Consider the following 20,169-nt stretch of genomic DNA (forward strand, 5'->3'; position numbering starts at 1 on the left):
TGATTCTTTTACCAACTTTTGGTGATTGCCAGCAGGGTTGGTAGTGCCACCTAACTATTAACCTTGCCAACATTTCTCATTATAAGGCCCAGTTTTCTGTTGCTTATAGCTTGACAAAATTTAACCATTTGGGTTGAAATTTTCCATGGAAGGTGTTTGCCTCAGACTGAGATTTTCCGGGAGACTTCAGCTAAACAGCTCATTCCATTTCTGAGACTAAGGCTCACAACTCTGCAGGCCTGCCAATGGGATGGGGCAAACTGGGCCGGTGGAAGCCCCAGACCATTTAAACAAGGACTCCATTTCAGGCACGTAGCGGGGCCAGCAGCCGTGCGTTCCGGGACGCAGCAAGCTTTTCATCCTGGTCCCCATACGCTAAGAGAGTGAGGGGAAAGTGCTAGCATTCTATGCATTTCTCTCACACTTGGCTGGTGAAGGGAGCTCAGTGGCCAGGTGTGAGAGGCATGCACGGAATGCAAGTACTTTCCCCTCACTCCCTTAGCATCCGGGGAACGGGATGAAAAGCAAGCCACATCCTGGAGTGCACAGCTGCTGCCCCCGCTACACACCCTAAATGACACCCTTGCCTTTAAATCACTACTGGAGTGCCCTGCTGCATGCTCTGAGCAGCTCCGAGGCACCAGGAGGGGGCACTCTGTGCTCTGGGCAGTGCTGCAACTCTAGCACCTGTACCTTTTGGAGCAGGGACTTGAAATTTACCAGGAGGGTGGCTGTTGTATCAAGGAAGTGTCTTTTTCCCACCCCCATGACATCTGCTGAAATGTGGCCACATTATAAGCCTTGAGGAATCCTAGTTTCACATGTTCTTTAGCAATTTTGTATATTTTTAGCAGTTAAATTCCCTTTGCATGTTTGAGTCCCTTAGCGTGTTTGAGCCTCTCTCTAGAGAAATGGTCTGAGGTAAACAGGATAAAGTTTAATAAGGACAAATGCAAAGTGCTCCACTTCAGAAGGAACAATCAGTTTCACACATACAGAATGGGAAGCGACTGTCTAGCGAGGAGTATCGCAGAAAGAGATCTGGGGGTCATAGTGGACCACAAGCTAAATATGAGTCACCAGAGTGACGCTGTTACAAAAAAAGCCAACATGATTCTGGGATGCATTAACAGGTGTCTTGTGAGCAAGACATGAGAAGTCATTCTTCTGCTCTACTCTGCACTGATTAGGCCTCTATTGGAGTATTAAGTTCTGATCTGGGCACTACATTTCAAGAAAGATGTGGAGAAACTGGAGACAGTCCAGAGAAGAGCAACACAAATGATTAAAGGTCTAGAGAACATGAGCTGTGAGGGAAGACTGAAAGAATTGGGCTTGTTTAGTTTGGAAAGGAGAAGACAGAGGGGGCATGATAGTAGTTTTCAAGTACTTAAAAAGGTGTTACAAGGAGGAGGGAGAAAAATTGTTCTCCTTGTCCTCTGAGGATAGGACAAGAAGCAATGGGCTTAAATTGCAGCAAGGGAGGTTTAGGTTTGGATGTTAGGAAAAAGCTCCCAACTGTCAGGGTGGTTAACGCTGGAATAAATTGCAGAGGGGGGTTGTGGATTTTCTGTCACTGGAGATATTTAAGAGCAGGTTGGATAGGCATCCATCAGGGAGGATCTAGACAGTGCTTGGTCCTACTGTGAGGGCAGGGGACTGGATTCAATGACCTCTCAAGGTCCCGTCTAGTTCTATGATTCTATGGCTCCCAGAGCTGACCTAACTGCATATGAGACATCCCACAGCAACAGAGCAATTGAACATGCTTCAAGCCAGAGCTCCAGTGTTAAAACCGGATTTTCTTTGTAATGGCTACTCTGAAATGGGATGGGCCCCAGCACCAGGACTAAGAACTGGGCCTGGGTTAGCAAAGAGGCTGGGACAAGGAGCTAGGGAAGCAGGAGACTAGGGCACAAAGCCAGGTTGGAGGAAAGACTGAGACTGGATGAGAAGCCCAGGGAGAGAGAGTAGGACGGCAGCCAATGAGGGGGAGAAGAGAATTGGCTGAAGAATCTATGCCCCTCTCTCCTCCCACACACACTCCCTCCAGAGCCTGGAATGGAACCCAAGACTACAGAGTCTCACCGTTCCTCCTCTGTGAGCAAGGAACTGTGAAACCCTCTGGCAAAGTGTGTGTCCAGGCCTGGCCCACTCCTAGCTCAAGTCTATGCATTGGATCTAAAGGTTCTAACCTGACTGATTGCCACATTGTGAAACTGCTGTTTTTTTTCCTGTTTACTTTATTAAAAAATCATGAACAACACACTCACAAATCCTATGCTGAAAGAACACTCTTAAGATTGCAGAGTCAAGCACTCAAAAGGTTTACTGCACGCTCTCAATTCACCCTCCTTGTGTGTATGTATTATGCTCATCTTTAATTCAATGATCACATACTATTGTTTCCATAGGACCCTTGCATCATTCAGTTCATAGGGCAGATGTGTTCTAGGGATGAATCCATATAGTGCAGGCAGGGGCGGATGAGAGTGCCGCGGGGCCCCAGGCAGCAAAATTTCGCGGCCCCCCCCCTTGACACAGCGCATGCGCCATGGCACCAAGGCACATGCGCGGGGCCTCGGGAAGCACAGGGCCCGGGGCAGCCGCCCCGCTTGCCCTGCCCTAAATCCGCCACTGAGTGCAGGAAATTATGCTCTTATCTGTCAGAATTCCCACTTCTAATACAGCACATTTCATTAACATCCCTGCTTCATTTGTTGCAGAAGTTGGCAGATGCACAGTGAATGAGGCAGTGCACTAAAGGAAGAGAAAGGATAGTCTCAGTTAAGCCATTGAATGCTGCCTTGGAGAATTGATTCTATTCATGCTTCTTCCACTGAGTTCCTGGGTGATGCTGGGCAAGTCACTTAAAACATATTTTCAGAGGTACATTCCTTATTGTCTGGGTGCCCCAGCTGGTATTTTGGGTTTTGATTTGTAGAAATGAGAAGCAAAGGGACCTGCACTCTAAACACTGAGGCTGAGTCTACACTGGCATGATTTTGCGCAAATACTTTTAACAGAAAAGTTTTTCCATTAAAAGTATTTGTGCAAGAGGGCATCTATACTGGCATGTGCCTTTGAGCAAAACATTTGCTTTTGCACAAAAGCATCCGTGCCAGTGTAGATGTGCTCTTGCACAAGAAAATTCTGATGGCCATTTTAGCCATCAGGCTTTCTTGCGCAAGAAATTGATGTTACCTGTCTACACTGGCCTTTTGCGCAAGACCGCTTGCGCAAGAGGACTTATCCCTGAGTGGGAGCATCAGAGTATTTGTGCAAGAAGCACTGATTTCATACAGTAGAACATCAGCGTTCTTGTGCAAATACTCGCAGCCAGTGTAGACAGGTGGCAAGATTTTGTGCAAAAGCAGCCACTTCTGCGCAAAATCTTGCCAATGTAGACACAGCCATAAAGTAATATGTTATTCTAATTTCTCGGTGAAATCAGAGTCGTCTCAGATTGGTGGAAACTTTTCAGTTGAATGTTTCTCTGCCTCAATGACTTATCTGTAAAATGGGGAAAATGCCATCCCTTCTCTTCACAGTAGCTTTGAGAAAATAATTCTTTAATGTTACTGAAGCACTCAGACACAATAACATACAGCACTGGAAAGCACATGACGAAAATAATAATTCTGGGATTGAATGATGTGCAAGAAGGAAGGAAGGTGTCATGGAACCACAGTTTGAAAAATGGGGAGTAAACAAAATATGGAATAACTGCTCATTAATCTATACTGACAGTGGCAGGGGGCACATGTGATCATGCAGTTAGGCTGTTTGATGCAGACACACAGGGAACCCCATGTTAAAATTGCACAGGCAACCTGAACTTTGTCATTTTCTAATTTGGGAGGGTGTTTAATTTGCACCTTTACTAATGTTCTTTCACTGTTCATCTGTCAAATAATGCCACTTTTAAGTGACAGGATTAGTGACATGCAGAGAGAGGCAGGATCGGAGGTCTATGGGTGGAACCGAATTTTCTATTCTGGCTGAACCGAGCTGGGCACAGGAGTGCCAGGGAAGTAGCCATGGAAAAATGGTTTCAAGTCACCTATGTACTTCCTTTATTAATTATTGGCTCTGCCGAAGGCCTGCTCCGCTTCTGGGCTTCTGTAACTTAGTTTTGGCAACAATGCCCCACCTTCTTTTTTACAATCAAAAGTAGAGCACAGCAGAGTTCTGGTCCCAACTTTAATATTCCACTTTTGCTGTGGGCTGCAAGGGGGGCCATTGTTGAGTCATTTCACCATTGCCATAGCACTGAGGGAACCTGGGATTTAGTTGGGATTGGTCCTGCCGAGAGCAGCGGGCTGGACTTGATGACCTTCTGAGGTCTCTTCCAGCTCTATGGTTCTATGATTCTATGATTTCCCAGTTTCACCTCCATTATGACTCACTTACTCTACTGGCATGGAATAAAGTGACTGCAACAAATGAGAGACTCAGGTCCAGGAAGTCCTGAGTTCCAATACTGCCCACATAACACATGCATGGAAGCCCTGGGCAATTCTGATAGCTTCTTGTGCTGGCTTCTCTATCTGTACAATTGGACTGCAGTATTTTAAAAATTGCTTTTGCAGGAGGGTCCTGAAAAACAGTATATTATTATATATATTAGAAACGTGCATCTGTCTGTCTGTGAGCAGAACCTCTCACATGAAACAAACTAATTTGTTCAAGAACTCCTCCTAAATGATAAGAGCTGGGACCACCAAATGTGGTATACAGCTTCCTGTTATCATAACGTAAAGCAAGGTCAGGGTTTGATTGTGCCAGGCTAATGGGATGTGCGTGGAATTTTATTGTTTCTCATACAATGGAGAGGGAGGGGCATGGCAGGAGGGAGTTATACTATAGAATGACCACAGGAGGGCACCAAGGGGCCAGAGATGGAGATCGGGACAGCTACAACTCCATTGGGCCAGTAGGGGGCAGGAGGGAGAAAGGGACATTTATCTACTATACATTTCAGAGTTTGACTATTTGTGTGTCTGTTTGTCTGTGTGTCTGTCTGTCCTCCAGTTGAGGGACATAGACACCTCTCCCTGGTTGTGCCCACAGGAGCTGCAGCAGCCATGGAGAGGCGCTTCTCACCTGGCCCCAACCTGCTGGGAAAGAGGTCTGGGGTTGTCCCCTCTCTCCAGGGCAGCCCGCACACTGTTCCCAGCCCCTCAACCCCAGCCCCACCGCAGAAGAATGATTTAAATGAAGAAAAATAACACTTATTTGAATTAAGGATCCGAGCAATGCCAGGTAAATCTTCTTGTTGTAAATGACTGTAAAGCTGTTTGCAGCTGTATAGCACTAGATTGGTACAGAGCAGAATTATGTCAATAAAACCTTGCAAGCTGCAATGTTTGGAGTCAGATCCAGAGCCTGTGCTAGTCATAGGTGACATTTCAGGAACTCAAGTAATAGAGCCAGTAAATCAGTTTAACCAACACTGCAGTGTTATTCACAAAGGGACTGTCCCCCTTGCATTTAGGATAACAAGAAAAGCAGTTCTGTCTGTGCAGCTGAAGGGAGGGGCATGGCCAAATGCCAGCTCTGCTCCTGAGCAGCTGTGTGGAGTAACCCATGCTCAGTAATACCTGGAACCTTGCAAGGAGTATGGTCTCAATTGGTCATATGCATCACTGACGCTCTCATTAGAGTGACATCAAGGATGTCCTAGGCCCAGTAGCTGCATTACCTTAGGCAGAGAAACCTGTGTTCTTGGCAGGGCTGCACAACAGAGATATGAGATGGAGCACAAATAGGAAATTGGGCCATTCTCTTGGTAAAAGGGGACATTAGGCTTGGATTCAATGGAACAGTGATAGATGGCTAGAGCGAGGAGCACAGAGTGCTCTTACATAAGCCACACAAATGTATCAAGAAAAGCACACGAGCTTGCACGCTCCACAGCTAAATCCTTCGTTTCATGTGGGAGGTTTGTCTGCTTTTTCCTGGAGCTACCTCTGAGCACCCCACCATGAAGCTTTCCTGTGTGGTAGTATTCTCCCGGTCTTGTTCTGTGGGGATGCTTTATTAGCTGGCATGCTAAGATTTGTGTTGTACTTCGTTTTTATTTTTAAAATGCTGCTGTCACTCTGGGCGTTGCAGGACACGTTTTGCTTAAATATGCAACTCTGTTCACACCCGCAACTATCTCTCCTTTTGCTTGGCTACCCTCCAGAAAGATTCAGTAATGGAAAAATCATTTCACAGCACTACAAAAGGCGATCTGATGAAGAGCTGTTTATTAGGATTTCACTCTTGCAGGCTTTTTTTTTTAAAAAAAGAATGTCAATGTAATTTATCTTCAATAGATCAGTTCATTATAACTGCTTTTCTCCATGTAAAATTCCTCAGCTTGATTCAAGTTGACAATTGGCTGAGAATGAAGTGGGGGATTCTTTTATTCTTCCCTCTCAAACAAGTTTAATCTTCTTCCAAGGTTAGGTTCAATTGAAAATAGGACAGCATGACATCTCCAATAGATTTGGCTAATGAAGGGGTATACTTGTCAGATGAATGTTGCCAGAAAAAAAGAAATATAGAATTTTAAACCTATGAAAATGCTTAAGAAAGCAGAATTATAGTCCAGGAAAGGACTCCAAGAACCTTGGTGCTTATCTAACAGATAGATTCCCCACCTCTGCTGTTAATAGGGGCAAGTGTTTTGCTAGAATCTAAGAAATACATCAATAAATTGAAACACAGCTCATAGGTAGCGAGTGGGTTTTATTCAAACAGACGGATGTTGGAGATGTTGCTGATTATATAGAGCATCAAAAACTCATAACACTGATGAGGAAGAAGCGTGTATTTATTTATATCCCTTCCCCACCTTAAGAATCCAGTTTCTTTAATCTTCACCTTATGAGGCTAAGGTTCAAATCCAGCTAACGTGATACGAGGTTGGTTGTTTCAGCCTAGGGATGTTTAATATCGGTTAATTGAATAGTCAATTAACCTCATGAATTCTTATTGGTTACTCAACTATTCTATAGTCTCTGGGGGTGGGGCCAGCAGCCAGTGCACTCCAGCCCCACTCCTGAGGAGCCCCCCTGCCCCTTGGTGCTGCTCCCTCTGTATCAGAGGCAGCAGTGTGGGGTGCCAGGTGGGAGCTGGTCCACAAGGGGAGCCAGTTTAAAAACCAACTCCCCTCATGGACCAGCTGCCTGTCGCCCCATGCTGCTGCTGCTGATAAAGAGGCAGCAGTGGGGGGTGGCAGCAGCCAGCCCCTGTCTGGGGGGAGGTCCTGGACCCAGCATGAGCTGGAACTGAACCGGGCTGCCTGCCCCCTGGCTCCTAATACACTTTAAAAGTAGAGATGCAGCCAGAGGTAGGTCCCGGACCCAGTGCAAGCCAGGACTGAGCTGGGCTGCTGGCCAGCCTGCTAAAAAATTTACTGGCAAAGAGTGTGGTGGGGGGAGAGGGAGAGGGGGAGGGGACAGAGGGGGGGAAGAAATGCATGTAGTGTATAGCATTAACCTATAAGATTTTGCTTATCTGTTAATCAGTTAATCGACTACATGTTTACATCCCTATCTCAGCCCCATTTCTGGTGGATGTTCGTCAAGCATCGAAATGTGGCACAAAAGAGCAAGCAGTGCCCGTTCTTGGGAACTGATCCAAAGTCCCTTGAAGCCAGTGTCTTTTCAATGAGCTTTGGGTCTGCAGCTCAGAGAGGGGCATTCCTGTGTTTCTGCTGAATGGCCACAGACATTGGGAAGCTTGCAAAGTGCTTGGCCGGCCCCCCGCGTCAAAAAAAACCAGATCTATTTCCTCTGCACACGTTTGCGTGCTACCTTACTCCTGTGCTACATCTACACTGCCCAGTCTTGCTCAAGAGCATATGCAAATGAGCCACCATTTTTGCGCAAGGGGCTTTTGAGCAAGAAGGGTTTTTTGTGCAAGAAGGAGCAGTGTAGACAAAAGCCCCCTGTGCAAAACGGCGGCTCATTAAGTATGCAAATGAGGCACGGCTATATTCATCACCGCGCCTCATTTGCATATGTTCTTGTGCAAGATTGGGCAGCATAGAAATAGCCCTGAAGTAGTCCCCTTCATTTGCCTCCTAGACTGCGAGCTTTCTGGGGGCAGGGCTTGTCTTTCTTGTACTTTCCTGGACAGTAAATTATGCAATGGGGTGTCTAAGTGCAGTTGTAAAAATAATTGATTTCAATTAGACTGCTTGCAGAGTCAGGCCACAGCATGAGGCAGGGAGGCAGCATCGTTTAGCTGATGCTGTTATCTTGTCCCAGGATCATGGAAATCCCATCCCTGGCTTTAAATAACGATGAGACTGTTCAGTTTTGCTTTGACAAATGAACCATGTCCCAGTGAAAAAGGGTCAGCTTTCTCTGGGTCAGCAGATGTATTCTGTCTGGTCTGGCATGCACGCTGTCTGCATATTACCTGGGAGATCAAAGTCTTGTGAGTCTTACAGGCACTCTAGGTACCTGGGAGTGCATAGGTGTGTATAGGCAAGGGAAACAAGTTAACACAGATTCGTTATTGCCATGAGGTGTTAAGAGAAGAAATGTTTATTCTTATTTTTTGCAGGAGAGCACAGGTTGGACCTCCCTGATTCCGCACCCTCAGAATCCTACTGGTCCCAAATGAGGGAGTTTTCCGGACCAGAGGAGGTCAATACCGGCCCTCCTGCCACTGGCTTGGCAGGGTTCCTGGTCTCAACAGGGCTGCTGGCTCTGTTATCACTGGCCCAGTAGGGCTGCTGGCCGCTGGATCTGTCACAACTGGTCCTGACCCTAGCAGAGTTGCTGGCCTCTCTGCCTTTGGCCTGGCTGGGCTGCTGGCTGCCAGACCTGCCACTGCCACCACAGCAGGGTTCCCAGCCCCACTAGTGGTCCCAGCCATCAGCCCTGGGGCGCTCTTGTCCCGGAACATCCATGGTCCAGCAGGACCAGCGAGTCCTTGTTTAGAGAGGTTCAGCCTGTAGTAGTAATGGTGAAAACACCGTAGTTTCAGAGATTCGGTTCCGTTTTTTAAGATTTGTATTTTAACAAGAGAAAAAGTAAATGAAAAAAAGATGTCTGAAAAATGAGAAAGGCAGGCTGAGCCTGTTTAAAAACATTAAAACTAATGACATAAAAGAGGTAAAAGAATATTTGGAAATGCAGACTTTATACAAATCAGCCTGTCTCAATTGAATGTATCCTAGAGTGTCCGCGAAATTAGCTAAAGAACTTCCGGGGCGTCACAGATATTATTCCACAGAAACTGGAAAGTAGAGGAGATTCAAAGAGGCTACAGGAAAGACAACATAATACCATTTTTCATAAAAGGAAGGAGGAACAGACCTGGTCATTCTAATCCTGCAACCGAACTTCTGTCCTTAGTAGTGAAACTGATTGGTTTACCTAACTTGGCGATTGAAGTTATGCCATTTCTTATGCACATTTGCTATAGAAATTCTTTTCCCACACAAGATTTAACCTGGTTACCAAAATGGGAGGTTAGTAAGGTATAAATAGCAACGTTCTATCCCATTACCATTAATCCCGGCTCTTTGAAAGGTAGCACTGTTTACAAAGTCATTGTTCCTCTGGGAAAAGCCAGAGCATAAAGGTTATTATATTTATTAGCCACTTCAGTGGTTCAAGCCTGAGTTATGAACAAAGTCATAAGTATGAAATTGATGTTGTGATTTGATTTTTAAGGAGAAAGAACTTACTGATAATTTAAGTTCAATAGAAGCAGGACTATGTCTGAGATACGTAATGACCGTGTCCAAAGCAGACTGACTGATATGGCAGCACTGCACCAACCTTGGAGTACATTTTATTCCAGAATTGAAATTTAGTAGGTTTTTTTCATTCAATTGATAACTTCATGCGAAAGAGAGAGAGAGAGAGAATGGGGGGGGCTAAGGAGGGGACCCCTGGACTTGCTGAGAGAGTTATGGGAGGGGGAGACCTCCCTGGATGGAGAGTCAGGGGTGGAGGATGTCCTGGCTTTCTGGGAAAGTCTTGCTGAGCTCTTGGGCCCTGCCAGGGAGACCCTGGGCAGAGCCCAAGGGAAGAGGAAGGCCTGGTACACCCACAGAGAGTGGGCCTGCGCCGGCCCCCTCAAAGTCATCCAGTAGCCAAACAAGGTGGAACCGGCTCTTGCAGGACGCCGCCGTGGCAGGCCCAAGAAAAGGGGAGCGCCAATGTCACAGCCAATGCTTTACGCGGTGGGAGACCCAAACTTCCCCAGGCCACCAGCTGAGTGACCCCGCTCATTTCAGTCTGCCTTAGAGGGATCCACATTCTTCTGACTCCTCCAGTCCCCACGGCCAGGATGTCACCTCACGCACCACCCACAAGGGACACTGTGAACTCTGTGGGCCGGATTCTCCTTTACACAAGGGCCCCTTTACACCACTCTGGTGGCCCGTAATGGCCCTAGGCTAGCATCAGTTACACCAATGTCAGTTTGAAGGTCACCTGTACATTGCTAGAGTTGCGTGAAACGGAGACGTGTGTAAACGGCCCAATATTTATTATTGTTTAGCTGCTATTTATTATGTATGTTGTTCTCATATCCCACAGATTTGCCCATTTGAAAACAGTGATAGAACAGAGTTTCACCAGCTTCAGTGCTGCTACGCTGGTTTCTGTTAGCTGAGGATCTGGCCACACATTTGATTTTTATTTCTTTCCTATGAAAGAAACTCTTATTACACACACTTTCGTAGGACCAGTACAGTATGTTGCTGTCTTCACTGCAAATGGCTTCCTAAGGAGAGCTCTTTTCATCACTTCTGAACAGGGGGAAGGGGATCAGGCACCTGATCCTGCCAGTTCTTCCTGCCTGGCCTACTCTAGCGCTCCTTACTTCTTAATTTGGCTCGATGCAGAATTGAAGCAAATGGTCAGTCTCCCTGGTATCAAGGTACTAAACACAGGAGACTGAAAGGCTGAATGAAAAACAGAATTTCTCTCATTCTGAGCATTCCGATGTTTTAACATTTGTTTTTAATCCCACGGCTGGGTGCTAAGTCAAAATATCAAATTTTTCATGGCACGAAAAGTTAAAAAAAAAACGATTGAGAAATGTTAGCATTAAACCACACCTGCCATAGGTGCCCTTGGTGGCCAGTGGGAGTTGTAGTTCACATGCCTCATTGTCCTCATTCTTTCCTGTGGACTGATCTCCCTTGTCCCTGCATCTCCCACAATGCACCTGCAGTCTTGTGACTCCCATGATGCACCAAATGTAGCAGCCAGAGTGAATACTGCAGCAAGAGCTTTATTGCTCTCTTTCTGCATCAATGAGCATTGGTCTGAAGATGGACTGAGTGAAAATTGATGTAAAAAAGAAGAGGAGGAAGATGATCAGGCTTTTTACCATTCCAGAAAGCCTGTAAGTTTGGATTCAGGCAGAGTATAAGGGCTATGTGCAATTTCTCACCCAAACAAAACAAATTAAATTTGGTATTTAACTACTTATGTGAAAAAAATACTGAAAACAGAAACCACCCTAGCTTATCTTTTATGTAGCTCTGCAAACTTGTGCAACAAGCAAAACCTTGTGCTAATCAATACAATCAATGGTATAGTCAGAAAAGTTAGATCCAAGGGAAAATAAGATTGCGAAAACAAAAAGTAGCCAGAGAAACCAAAACCAAAATGCAGGACTCATAAATGAATAATAAAGTCTAATTGGTAGAAGTTGCAAATTCAGGTTTCTTGTTCTTGAGATAGAGTCACTTTCAAGATGGAATTTTGGATAAGCAAATTTCTAAGGAACAGTGGTGGTGTTAGTTTAAAAATCATTTTGTGAAAAACCTTACATAGAAGATTGTTGCCTGATTTGTCAGTCACCTCCACATATCAATATGGAAAATGTGCTGTTTGTGCTTAACACATGCAAAGAGCTTTCTGCTATTTGGCTGTTTTAATTGGAAATATGAAGATTTACTTTGCCCTTGTTTTCCACCTTGCCTGAAGAGCTTATGCAGCTAAGATGAATCTAAATTGACACTATGAAGATTTCTTTCCAGCTGATATTTTTGCTAAAACATTGACTAATTGTGAAAACAGAAAGAAGGAAAGAAGGAAGGACAATCAGTGAAGCCTGCTTTATAAATTGCCACACTTAATAGCCTCAGTATTGGCCATGGGTGTCCAAACAGGCTGATAGATCCTTGGAACACAGATTTAAAGACCTGTTGGACCAGAATCAGATTTTTTTAAGGTAGGATTTTTCTTGCTAACAGAACTATCCCAGCACTGTCCCATAAAGCGGAGGACACTCCATTCCTGAGGTTAGAAATTAACACAAGTTCCACCTTTCCTTGTGCATTTTGAGAAAGAGAAAATGTGGGCTTAAGCACTATTTGAAGATGGCAAGGAATTTAATTCCAGATTGGAAAATTGCATTGTTTAAATCTAGCTCCAGGATTTTTTCATTTGCAGCCATTGGTACCAAAGATGAGCTAGTTGGTACATGAAAAAATGAATGATCTACATCTATTTGCCTCCTGAATTATTACAAGATGCAAAAATAAACAGACAACATTGTGGATATGAGGATCACGCTCTGTCTTTGAACACTAGATATATCAAGTGATTCCTCAGCTGGGAGGGCAATACCAGTGGTAATCAACTGTCCTACATATCCCACCCAGTGAAAACATGCAGGATTGTGATTATATTAAATGCCTCCATTATTTATACTCATGCAAACCCATTGACTTCAGTGGGTGCAGGCAGAGGTAGAATTTGGCTCTGATTTTTGTGTGTGAGTGTGTGGGGAAGTTATAAAAAAACACACTAAGACAGAATCTGATCACAGTCCAGATACAGCCCAGGGCATAGGCCTGGGAACTAGGGGTAGAGGGATACCTCTGCAATGTCAGGCTCCTGGCCTACTACTTGGGGTCCCAGCTGCCAGCCCCATGAGGACTCTGCTGAAAGCCCCACACAACTGTTTGCCGCCCTGTGCGCCAGGGACTCTGCTGCCAGCCCCATGTGCCGGAGTCCTGGTTTGAGCTCTGGGCTTTGGAGGCCTGTGCTACCAGCTCCAGACTTGGGGCCCCGGGTGTTGGCCCTGAGTGCTGGGGCTTTGCTCCCAGCCTCAACTAGGGGTGGGGATAGACAGGAAAAAGGGGGCTCAGCACCCCCACTTTTAAAAATGGCCCAGGGGAGCTGAGCCCAATGCATTCAATCCCAGTGGCTTGAGCCAAAGAATCCGAAACTCCCCTGAGTTCTAATCCCAGCTCCGCCACTAACTGGATTCTGGGACTTTGAGACCGGACATTTAGGCCTGAGATGTTACGACTGCCCACTAATTTTGGTTGCTGTGATTTTTGAGATGTTCAACTTAACATTTGTCTCTGTGATGGGACCCTCACCCATCAAAAGGGGTGAAAGAACTTCTGTGCTCACAGTCAGCCCCAGCTTACCTCACTAGTGCAGCTTGTCAGGCCTGGGGCCAGCCCCCTGAAAGGCAGGAACCCAACCCAGTTGAGGGGGTCTCTGGAACAAGTAGAGTGAAATTGCTCAGACCCAGACACTCAGCAACTGGGTGCTGCTAGTCCAAGCCCCCAGAGGAAAGAAGGGCCGGTTTGTTTCTTTTGTCAAAATATGCCTTTGGGCTCCAGACAAGCTGACAGATAGGCGTTGAGATTGCCTGCAGACCCTGAAAAAATTGCTTCCCCACCTCGGTGTGAAGGAAGAGGCTTGAGCCCGGGTGGACTGTGGAACTATTTTCCAGCTTTTCGTTGGACTGTTCTATGCCGCCTGAAACATCTGGAGGCTTAAACCCCAGGACTGGAGTATAGGACTGTGCCTTAGCAAGCAAGTACAAGGTGAACGAGGTGCCTACCCCAGAGGCAACTGGAATTGTAGAGGCTTTTAAAACCTTTATAAATTAAACCCTATGGCCGTGTCCAGACTCAGGGGTTCTTTCGAAAAAAGTAGCCTTTTTTCGAAAGAACTTCCCCTGCGTCCAGACTCAAGCCGCGTTCTTTCGAAAGTAAATCGAAAGAACGCGGCTTTTCTTTCGACGGCGGTAAACCTCATTTCACGAGGAAGAACGCCTTTTTCGAGGGAGATCCGTCGAAAGAATGTGAGTCTGGACGGGGGGAGCCCTTTCTTTCGAAAGAATTGGCCTCCAGGAAGAAGCCCTGGTGGACAATCTGAGGCATGGGTTGCACGTCTGTGGTTCCTGGCTGCAGCCATTCCTTAAAGGGACAGGCACCCTCACAGACACTTGTTGCAGACAAGGAGCCAGAGCACATGGCGACCTTGCTGCAGCATGTCCCAGCCCCAAGAGCGTCCTGGTCCTTCCACCGAGCCTTCTGGGGACCCAGCCAAGGGCTCCAAGTGCCGGGCACCATCCTGGTCCGGCGCAGAGATCAAGAGCCTGCTGGAGCTGTGGGGAGAGGAGGAGGCCTTACAGGCCCTCAAAAGCCGGCGGCGAAATGCCGAAATTTATGGCCGCATGGCTGAAGCCCTGGCCCAGAAGGGCCACTACCCCCGCACCCAGGACCAGGTGCGCTCCAAGGTAAAGGAGCTGCGGCAGGGCTACGCCAAAGCCAGGGAGGAGAGCTCCCGGTCTGGGGCAGCCCCCCACTACTGCCCCTACTACTCAGAGCTGGACCAGATCCTGGGTGGCAGTGCAGAAGCACGCACACCACGGAGGTTCGTGCAGTCCGGACTGGCAGACCCCGTGGTGGACGCTCCAGAGCGGGAGCTACAGCACTCTGGAGACGTCCCAGAGGAGGAGGAGGAAGCGAGGAGACGGCGACCCTCACCACCGTGGAGCCAGTCACCCAGACCTCTGAGGCCTCCCAGGCGTCATCTGGCGCAGGAGAGGAAGCAGCAGGTGAGTACAGTGAGTTTGTGTCACACCCGGGGGGGGGGGAGGTAGGTGGGTGCACAGTGGGTGATGCACAAGGGAAACCTGTCATGCTCAGGCTGATGCCCAGGTCACACACACACACACACACAGTGTGACCTTCAGAATGTCTGCTTCCCCTCTCTCAAGGGAGAGGGCATGCCCTTTTGGACAGCTGTTGCACACATGACTGATTGTGATAGAAATGTAGCTGTGTTACTCTGATCTGAGGAAGTGGGTCTGGCCCAGGAAAGCTCATCCCCTAATAAACCATCCTGTTAGTATTGTAAGTGCTACAGAGTCCAGTTTATAGGACTGATTGTGTCTTCTTCTTTTCCTCCACAGCCGGACCAGCCGTGGAAGAGGGCCGCAGCACCCCAGCCCCACCTCCATCTCCATCTCCATCTCGGGGACATGGGAGCCGCAGACACAGGCGTGTCTACGCGGACATCCTCAGACAGCACGTCGAGGCTGTGCAGGAGCAGAACTCCATCCTGCGACAGAGGGCGGAGGCAGAGGAGCGCTGGCATGATCGGCTCATGAACGAGCTGGTCCTGCAGCGCACGCTCCTGTACAGCACCCTGAGGGAGGTCAGCGGCTTGCCTGCTGCTGTGCCTGGTCCTGCTCCTCCAGCACCCCATGACCCCACCCCACCAAACCCCCCTTCCACAACAGCATCCCTTTCCCCCCTTGGACCTCCCTCTCCCCCAGTCCCCCCAGTTCCCCAGCCCCTCTCTCCCCCTGGCTCTCCTCTCCCTCAGGCTTCCACGTCCCAAGAGCACCCCAGCAGCCAGCCAACCGACAGGTGCATCACCCGATCCCGTAGCCAGGGAGCACCCCAAACACGAGGCCCAGGCAGGAAAGGGAAATCTGCCAAGCCCGGTTCAACCTGATCCCCTTCCTCCCTCCAGGTTTCCAGTCCCCTTCCCCCCTCCAGGTTTCAATCACCCCCATCACGCCAGTTATAAAGCACAAACAAAGGGTTAAACGAGCTGTTTCTTTATTGTATATAGTTTGGCAACAAGAAAAATGAAAAAAAAATTTGTTATGTTTGCAACATTTATAATTTTGTACATATTACCTAACAAGTAAAGAGAACATTTTATTTTGAAACACACCCTGGTGTAAGTGATGTGTCCAAACTGGGTCAGGAGATGGGTTGTGGAGGGAAGCTTCTATTGGGCCAGGGCCCAGTCCCCAGGCAGAAGCCCCTCAGTGCACTCAGTCTCAGTGGCCTCCACTGGAGAATTGCTCCCGGAGGGCCTCCCGGATGCCAACTGCAGACCGGTGAGCCTGGCGGATGGCAGCTGTCCGGGGCTGGGCAAAGAGCCTCTCCTGGCCATCAGCAGCTCTCCCCCACCCTGGTAGGAAGGCCTCCCCTTTCCTCTCCACGAGGTTATGGAGGACGCAACACGCGGCCACCACCTCGGGGATGTTGGTCTCCCCCATGTCGAGGCGTGTGAGCAAGCATCGGAATCTGCCCTTTAAACGGCCAAACGCACATTCGACCTGGTTGCGAGCCCGGTTAAGGTGAGCATTAAACTGCTCCTTGCTCGCATCCAGCTGGCCGGTGTAGGGCTTCATCAGCCACGGCATCAGGGGATAGGCGGCATCACCCACTATGCACACCGGCATGTGCACATCCCCAACCGCAAACTGGCGATGGGGGAAAAATGTTGCTGCCTGAAGCCTCCGGTACAGGTACGAGTTCCTGAAGATGCGGGCATCATGTGCCCGCCCTGACCACCCAACACAAATGTCCGAAAACTGTCCACGATGGTTGACCAGGGCCTGGAGGACCATAGAAAAGTAGCCCTTTCTATTGATGAATTGGGCTGCTCGATGGGGCGGTGCACGGATGGCAATGTGTGTCCCATCGAGCGCTCCTCGGCAATTCGGGAAGCCGAGGGCAGCAAAGCCGGCCATGACACTGTCCAGATCCGGTAGACAGATGAGCCTGTTGAGCAGCTCCGAATTGATGGCCCTCACCACCTGCAGAACGAGACAGACAACAAAGTGTTAGAAGGGGTGCCTTATGTCTTAGGAGGAGAACCCACCGCCCACCTTCCCTCTCAAACACCCCGGGAATCCCCTCCTCGGAACCCCCCCCCCACAATTCAGGGTGAGTGGAGGAGCTCCCTCCCACTCCCACTCCACTTGGACCTTCCTGACAGTCTCCCTTCCCCCCACCCCAAACTGTGACTGTCCCCAGACAATGACTTACCTCCATCAAGACGGCCCCGACAGTAGATCTCCCCACGCCAAATTGGTGTCCCACGGAGCGGTAGCTGTCGGGGGTTGCCAGCTTCCAGAGAGCAATGGCGACCCTCTTTTCCAGGGGGATGGCGGGCCGCAGGTGGGTGTCTTGCCGTTCCAGAGCAGGGGCGAGCCAGGTACACAGCTCCTGGAAAGTGGTCTTTCTCATGCGGAAGTTCCGTAGCCAGTCTTGGTCATCCCAGATCTCCATCACGAGCCGGTCCCACCATTCAGAGCTGGTGTCAAACCTCCAAACACGCCTGTCCACGAAAAAGTTCGGAGGCAAGGGCAGTGCGGCTGTCTGACGGAGGAACCCCTCGTCCCTCTGGTCTGGGAGCAGCTCGGGAAGGAGCGTCATGACTGTGTCATGAAGATGCAGCAACAGCTGCAGTATGGTGGTGTGGGGCCATCGCCTGCCCAGGGGCAGCTCTGGCTCCATGCCAAAAATAAGGGTCTGCAAGCAGAAAAACCTCACAAGAAAAAAGCTGCTGGGGTGTCCCAGGAAGCTGAGCACTCCAAACCAGCACTGCAATGCCTTGCTTACTTCCTCGAGGGACAGCAAAGGCAGCTGCAGGAGCAGAGCAACGGGTGTTCAGGAGTGTCCCTTTAACCACGCGTCTCTGCAAAGGGCAGGCAGGCAGCACCCGGAAGGAAATGCTGCCCCCATGCCCTGGCAGAAGCAGTTCCGGGTGGCTTTGAATTTCGAAAGAGCGTCCAGCAGTCTGGACGCTCTTTTTCGAAATAGCGGATCGATCTTTCAATCCGCGCATTGTAGTCTAGACGTGCTCTTTCGAAAGAGCCTCTTTCGAAAGATGCTTTCGAAAGAGGCTCTTTCTAAAGAAGCCTGCAGTCTAGACATAGCCTATGTGTCCCACATTGGGCACCCCAAAATAAGTGAAAATTTAGGCCCTAAACATTCTGTGTTTATTAATTTGTACTTCTGCAAAATGAGGCTTCCGTCCCTATTTTCACTTCGTGCTGTGTGGATTAATGCTAGGCATTATCAAACCCCCATATTTAGACTTAGCTACCTCAAGGATATTGGGAGTTTCAGTTGGTATCTGGAAAGCCCTTGAGGTGCAGAGTTGAAAGGTGCTATACAAATGTACCATTTTTTAAACTGTTTTTATTGCCTTCAAGACAGTGTGTGTGTCGCCTGCTTTTTCCATTCAAGTTCTTCCATGCCAGGCAGAACCATAGAACACGGAGTATTTCTTTTGGAAATACGGTACTATACATGGTATAAACTTCTTCACTAAGAGGCTACCAACATCTGACAGTGATGGTGGGATTTTTCTGACAGGGGGCGGGGGAGGCAAAAGGGTCAGTTGCCCCAGGGCCCAGTGATTCAAAAGGGCAGAAACAGCAGCCAGAATCCTGGGCCCTTTAAATCACTGCTGGAGCATTGCACTGAACACTCAATGTCGCTCTGAGGGCTTGGGGGGCAGGGGGCAGAGAGAAGGTGTCGCACTCTGGGCAGCACAGAGGGCAGTACCCCTGACCCTGCCCTTTCTGCCCAACGTCTCGTCCCTTCTGGGAGTGGGATCCGCCCCTCTCTCTCTTGCCTTACCCCAGGGCCTGCGCAGGCTGTCGGCTTCCCTGCAGACAAGCCTCTAATGGTCACAGCCAGAGATTCCAGTAATAATTCCTGACTTTATTTTTGATTTTAGTAAAAACAGGTAAATAAGGTGGGAATATTTCCCAAACCCTGTTTTTTTCTTTCTTTCTTTCTTTCTTTCTTTCTTTCTTTCTTTCTTTCTTTCTTTCTTTCTTTCTTTCTTTCTTTCTTTCTTTCTTCAAAAAGGGACGTGAGTTAGCAACATTGAAAGAGGGATTAGATATTTCTGAGGCTAGCAATAATATCCACAGTTATAGAATCATAGAATCATAGAATACTAGGACTGGAAGGGACCTCAAGAGGTCATCGAGTCCAGCCCCCCACCCTCAAGGCAGGACCAAGCTCCACCTACACCATCCCTGACAGATGTCTATCTAACCTGTTCTTAAATATCTCCAGAGGAGATATTTTTGTTTTTGTTTGTTTTTGTTTTTTTTGAAGTTATACTAGTGAATGCTTAACAAGCAAACAAAAGCGTAGGGAATGGATAAAAAAACCCTTCATGCTTCAAGGCTTAAACCAATCGCTATATATTAGGAATAAGGAGACTTCCACAGCTAGGCAGATTATTCCACATCTGTTTGCAAAAGATTTTTTTTCATATTCTATGTATGCATCTTTTGATGGCTACAGGAGATAGGATACTGGAACAGATGTATCAAAGGACGGATCATATATGTTAATTCCAGGGCACGTCTATACAGCTGGGCTAAAGTCAAAGTAAGCTAGGCAGCTTCAGCTTTGTTGAGTGCATAGCTGAAGTCAAAATAGCTTAACTCGGCTTTTGGTGCTATCTGCACAGCAGGAAGTTGAAGGAAGAACACTCTTCCTTTTACTTCCCTTATTCCTCGTGAAAGTAGGGTTACCGTGGCTGTGTCTAGACTGCAGGGTTTTTTCGAAAAAAGTAGCCTTTTTTCGAAAAAACTTCACCTGCGTCTAGACTACAGCCGCATGCTTTCAAAATTAAATCGCTTTTCTTTCGACGGCGGTACTCCTCATTTCACGAGGAAGAACGCCTTTTTTCGAAAGTGCTCTTTCGAAGAAAGGCGTTCTTGAATGCAAACAGGGCTTTTTTGAAAGAGAGCATCCAGACTGCCTGGGTGCTCTCTTTCAAAAAAGCGGCTTGCTTTTTCAAAAGTACTGCTTGCAGTCTAGACGCTCTTTTTTGAAAGAGGCTTTTTCGAAAGTATCTTTCTAAAAAGCCTCTTTCGAAAGAGGCTTGCAGTCTAGATGTAGCCCATGAGTCAGAGTAAGCAGTCCTCCAGCTCAACATTATTTCAAAATAAAGGCTCGTAGTGTGGACACACACTGTTATTTCAGAAGAAAATCAGTTACACCAAAATAAGGCTGCTGTGTAGGCGTACCCCAAGGGTTTCTCTTGGTTCCAGGGTGATAAAAGTGATATTTCAGAAACTAGTAAAATACACTTTTCTTATTTATTTTCC

At 47.9% G+C, this 20,169-nt stretch overlaps 1 protein-coding gene and 1 long non-coding RNA gene across 2 annotated transcripts; both read left to right on the plus strand.

The window, feature by feature from the left end:
* Nucleotides 1-1,674: 1,674 nt before the first annotated feature.
* Nucleotides 1,675-9,802, plus strand: LOC112545395 (uncharacterized). Its single transcript, XR_016349040.1, has 3 exons — nt 1,675-2,889; nt 5,074-5,265; nt 8,566-9,802. It is a non-coding gene; the product is annotated as an uncharacterized LOC112545395 (long non-coding RNA).
* A 107-nt stretch (nt 9,803-9,909) lies between these two features.
* On the plus strand, nt 9,910-16,610 carry LOC142827752 (uncharacterized). Its single transcript, XM_075923395.2, has 2 exons — nt 9,910-14,838; nt 15,196-16,610. The coding sequence occupies exons 1-2, from the start codon at nt 14,269-14,271 to the stop codon at nt 15,391-15,393; spliced, it is 768 nt and encodes a 255-aa protein (XP_075779510.2). The 5' UTR covers nt 9,910-14,268; the 3' UTR covers nt 15,394-16,610.
* The last annotated feature ends 3,559 nt before the right edge of the window (nt 16,611-20,169 follow it).

The sequence above is a fragment of the Pelodiscus sinensis genome, chromosome 3, assembly GCF_052426305.1.
Source record: "Pelodiscus sinensis isolate ZL-2025 chromosome 3, ASM5242630v1, whole genome shotgun sequence".
In the NCBI taxonomy this organism is placed as follows: domain Eukaryota; kingdom Metazoa; phylum Chordata; order Testudines; family Trionychidae; genus Pelodiscus; species Pelodiscus sinensis.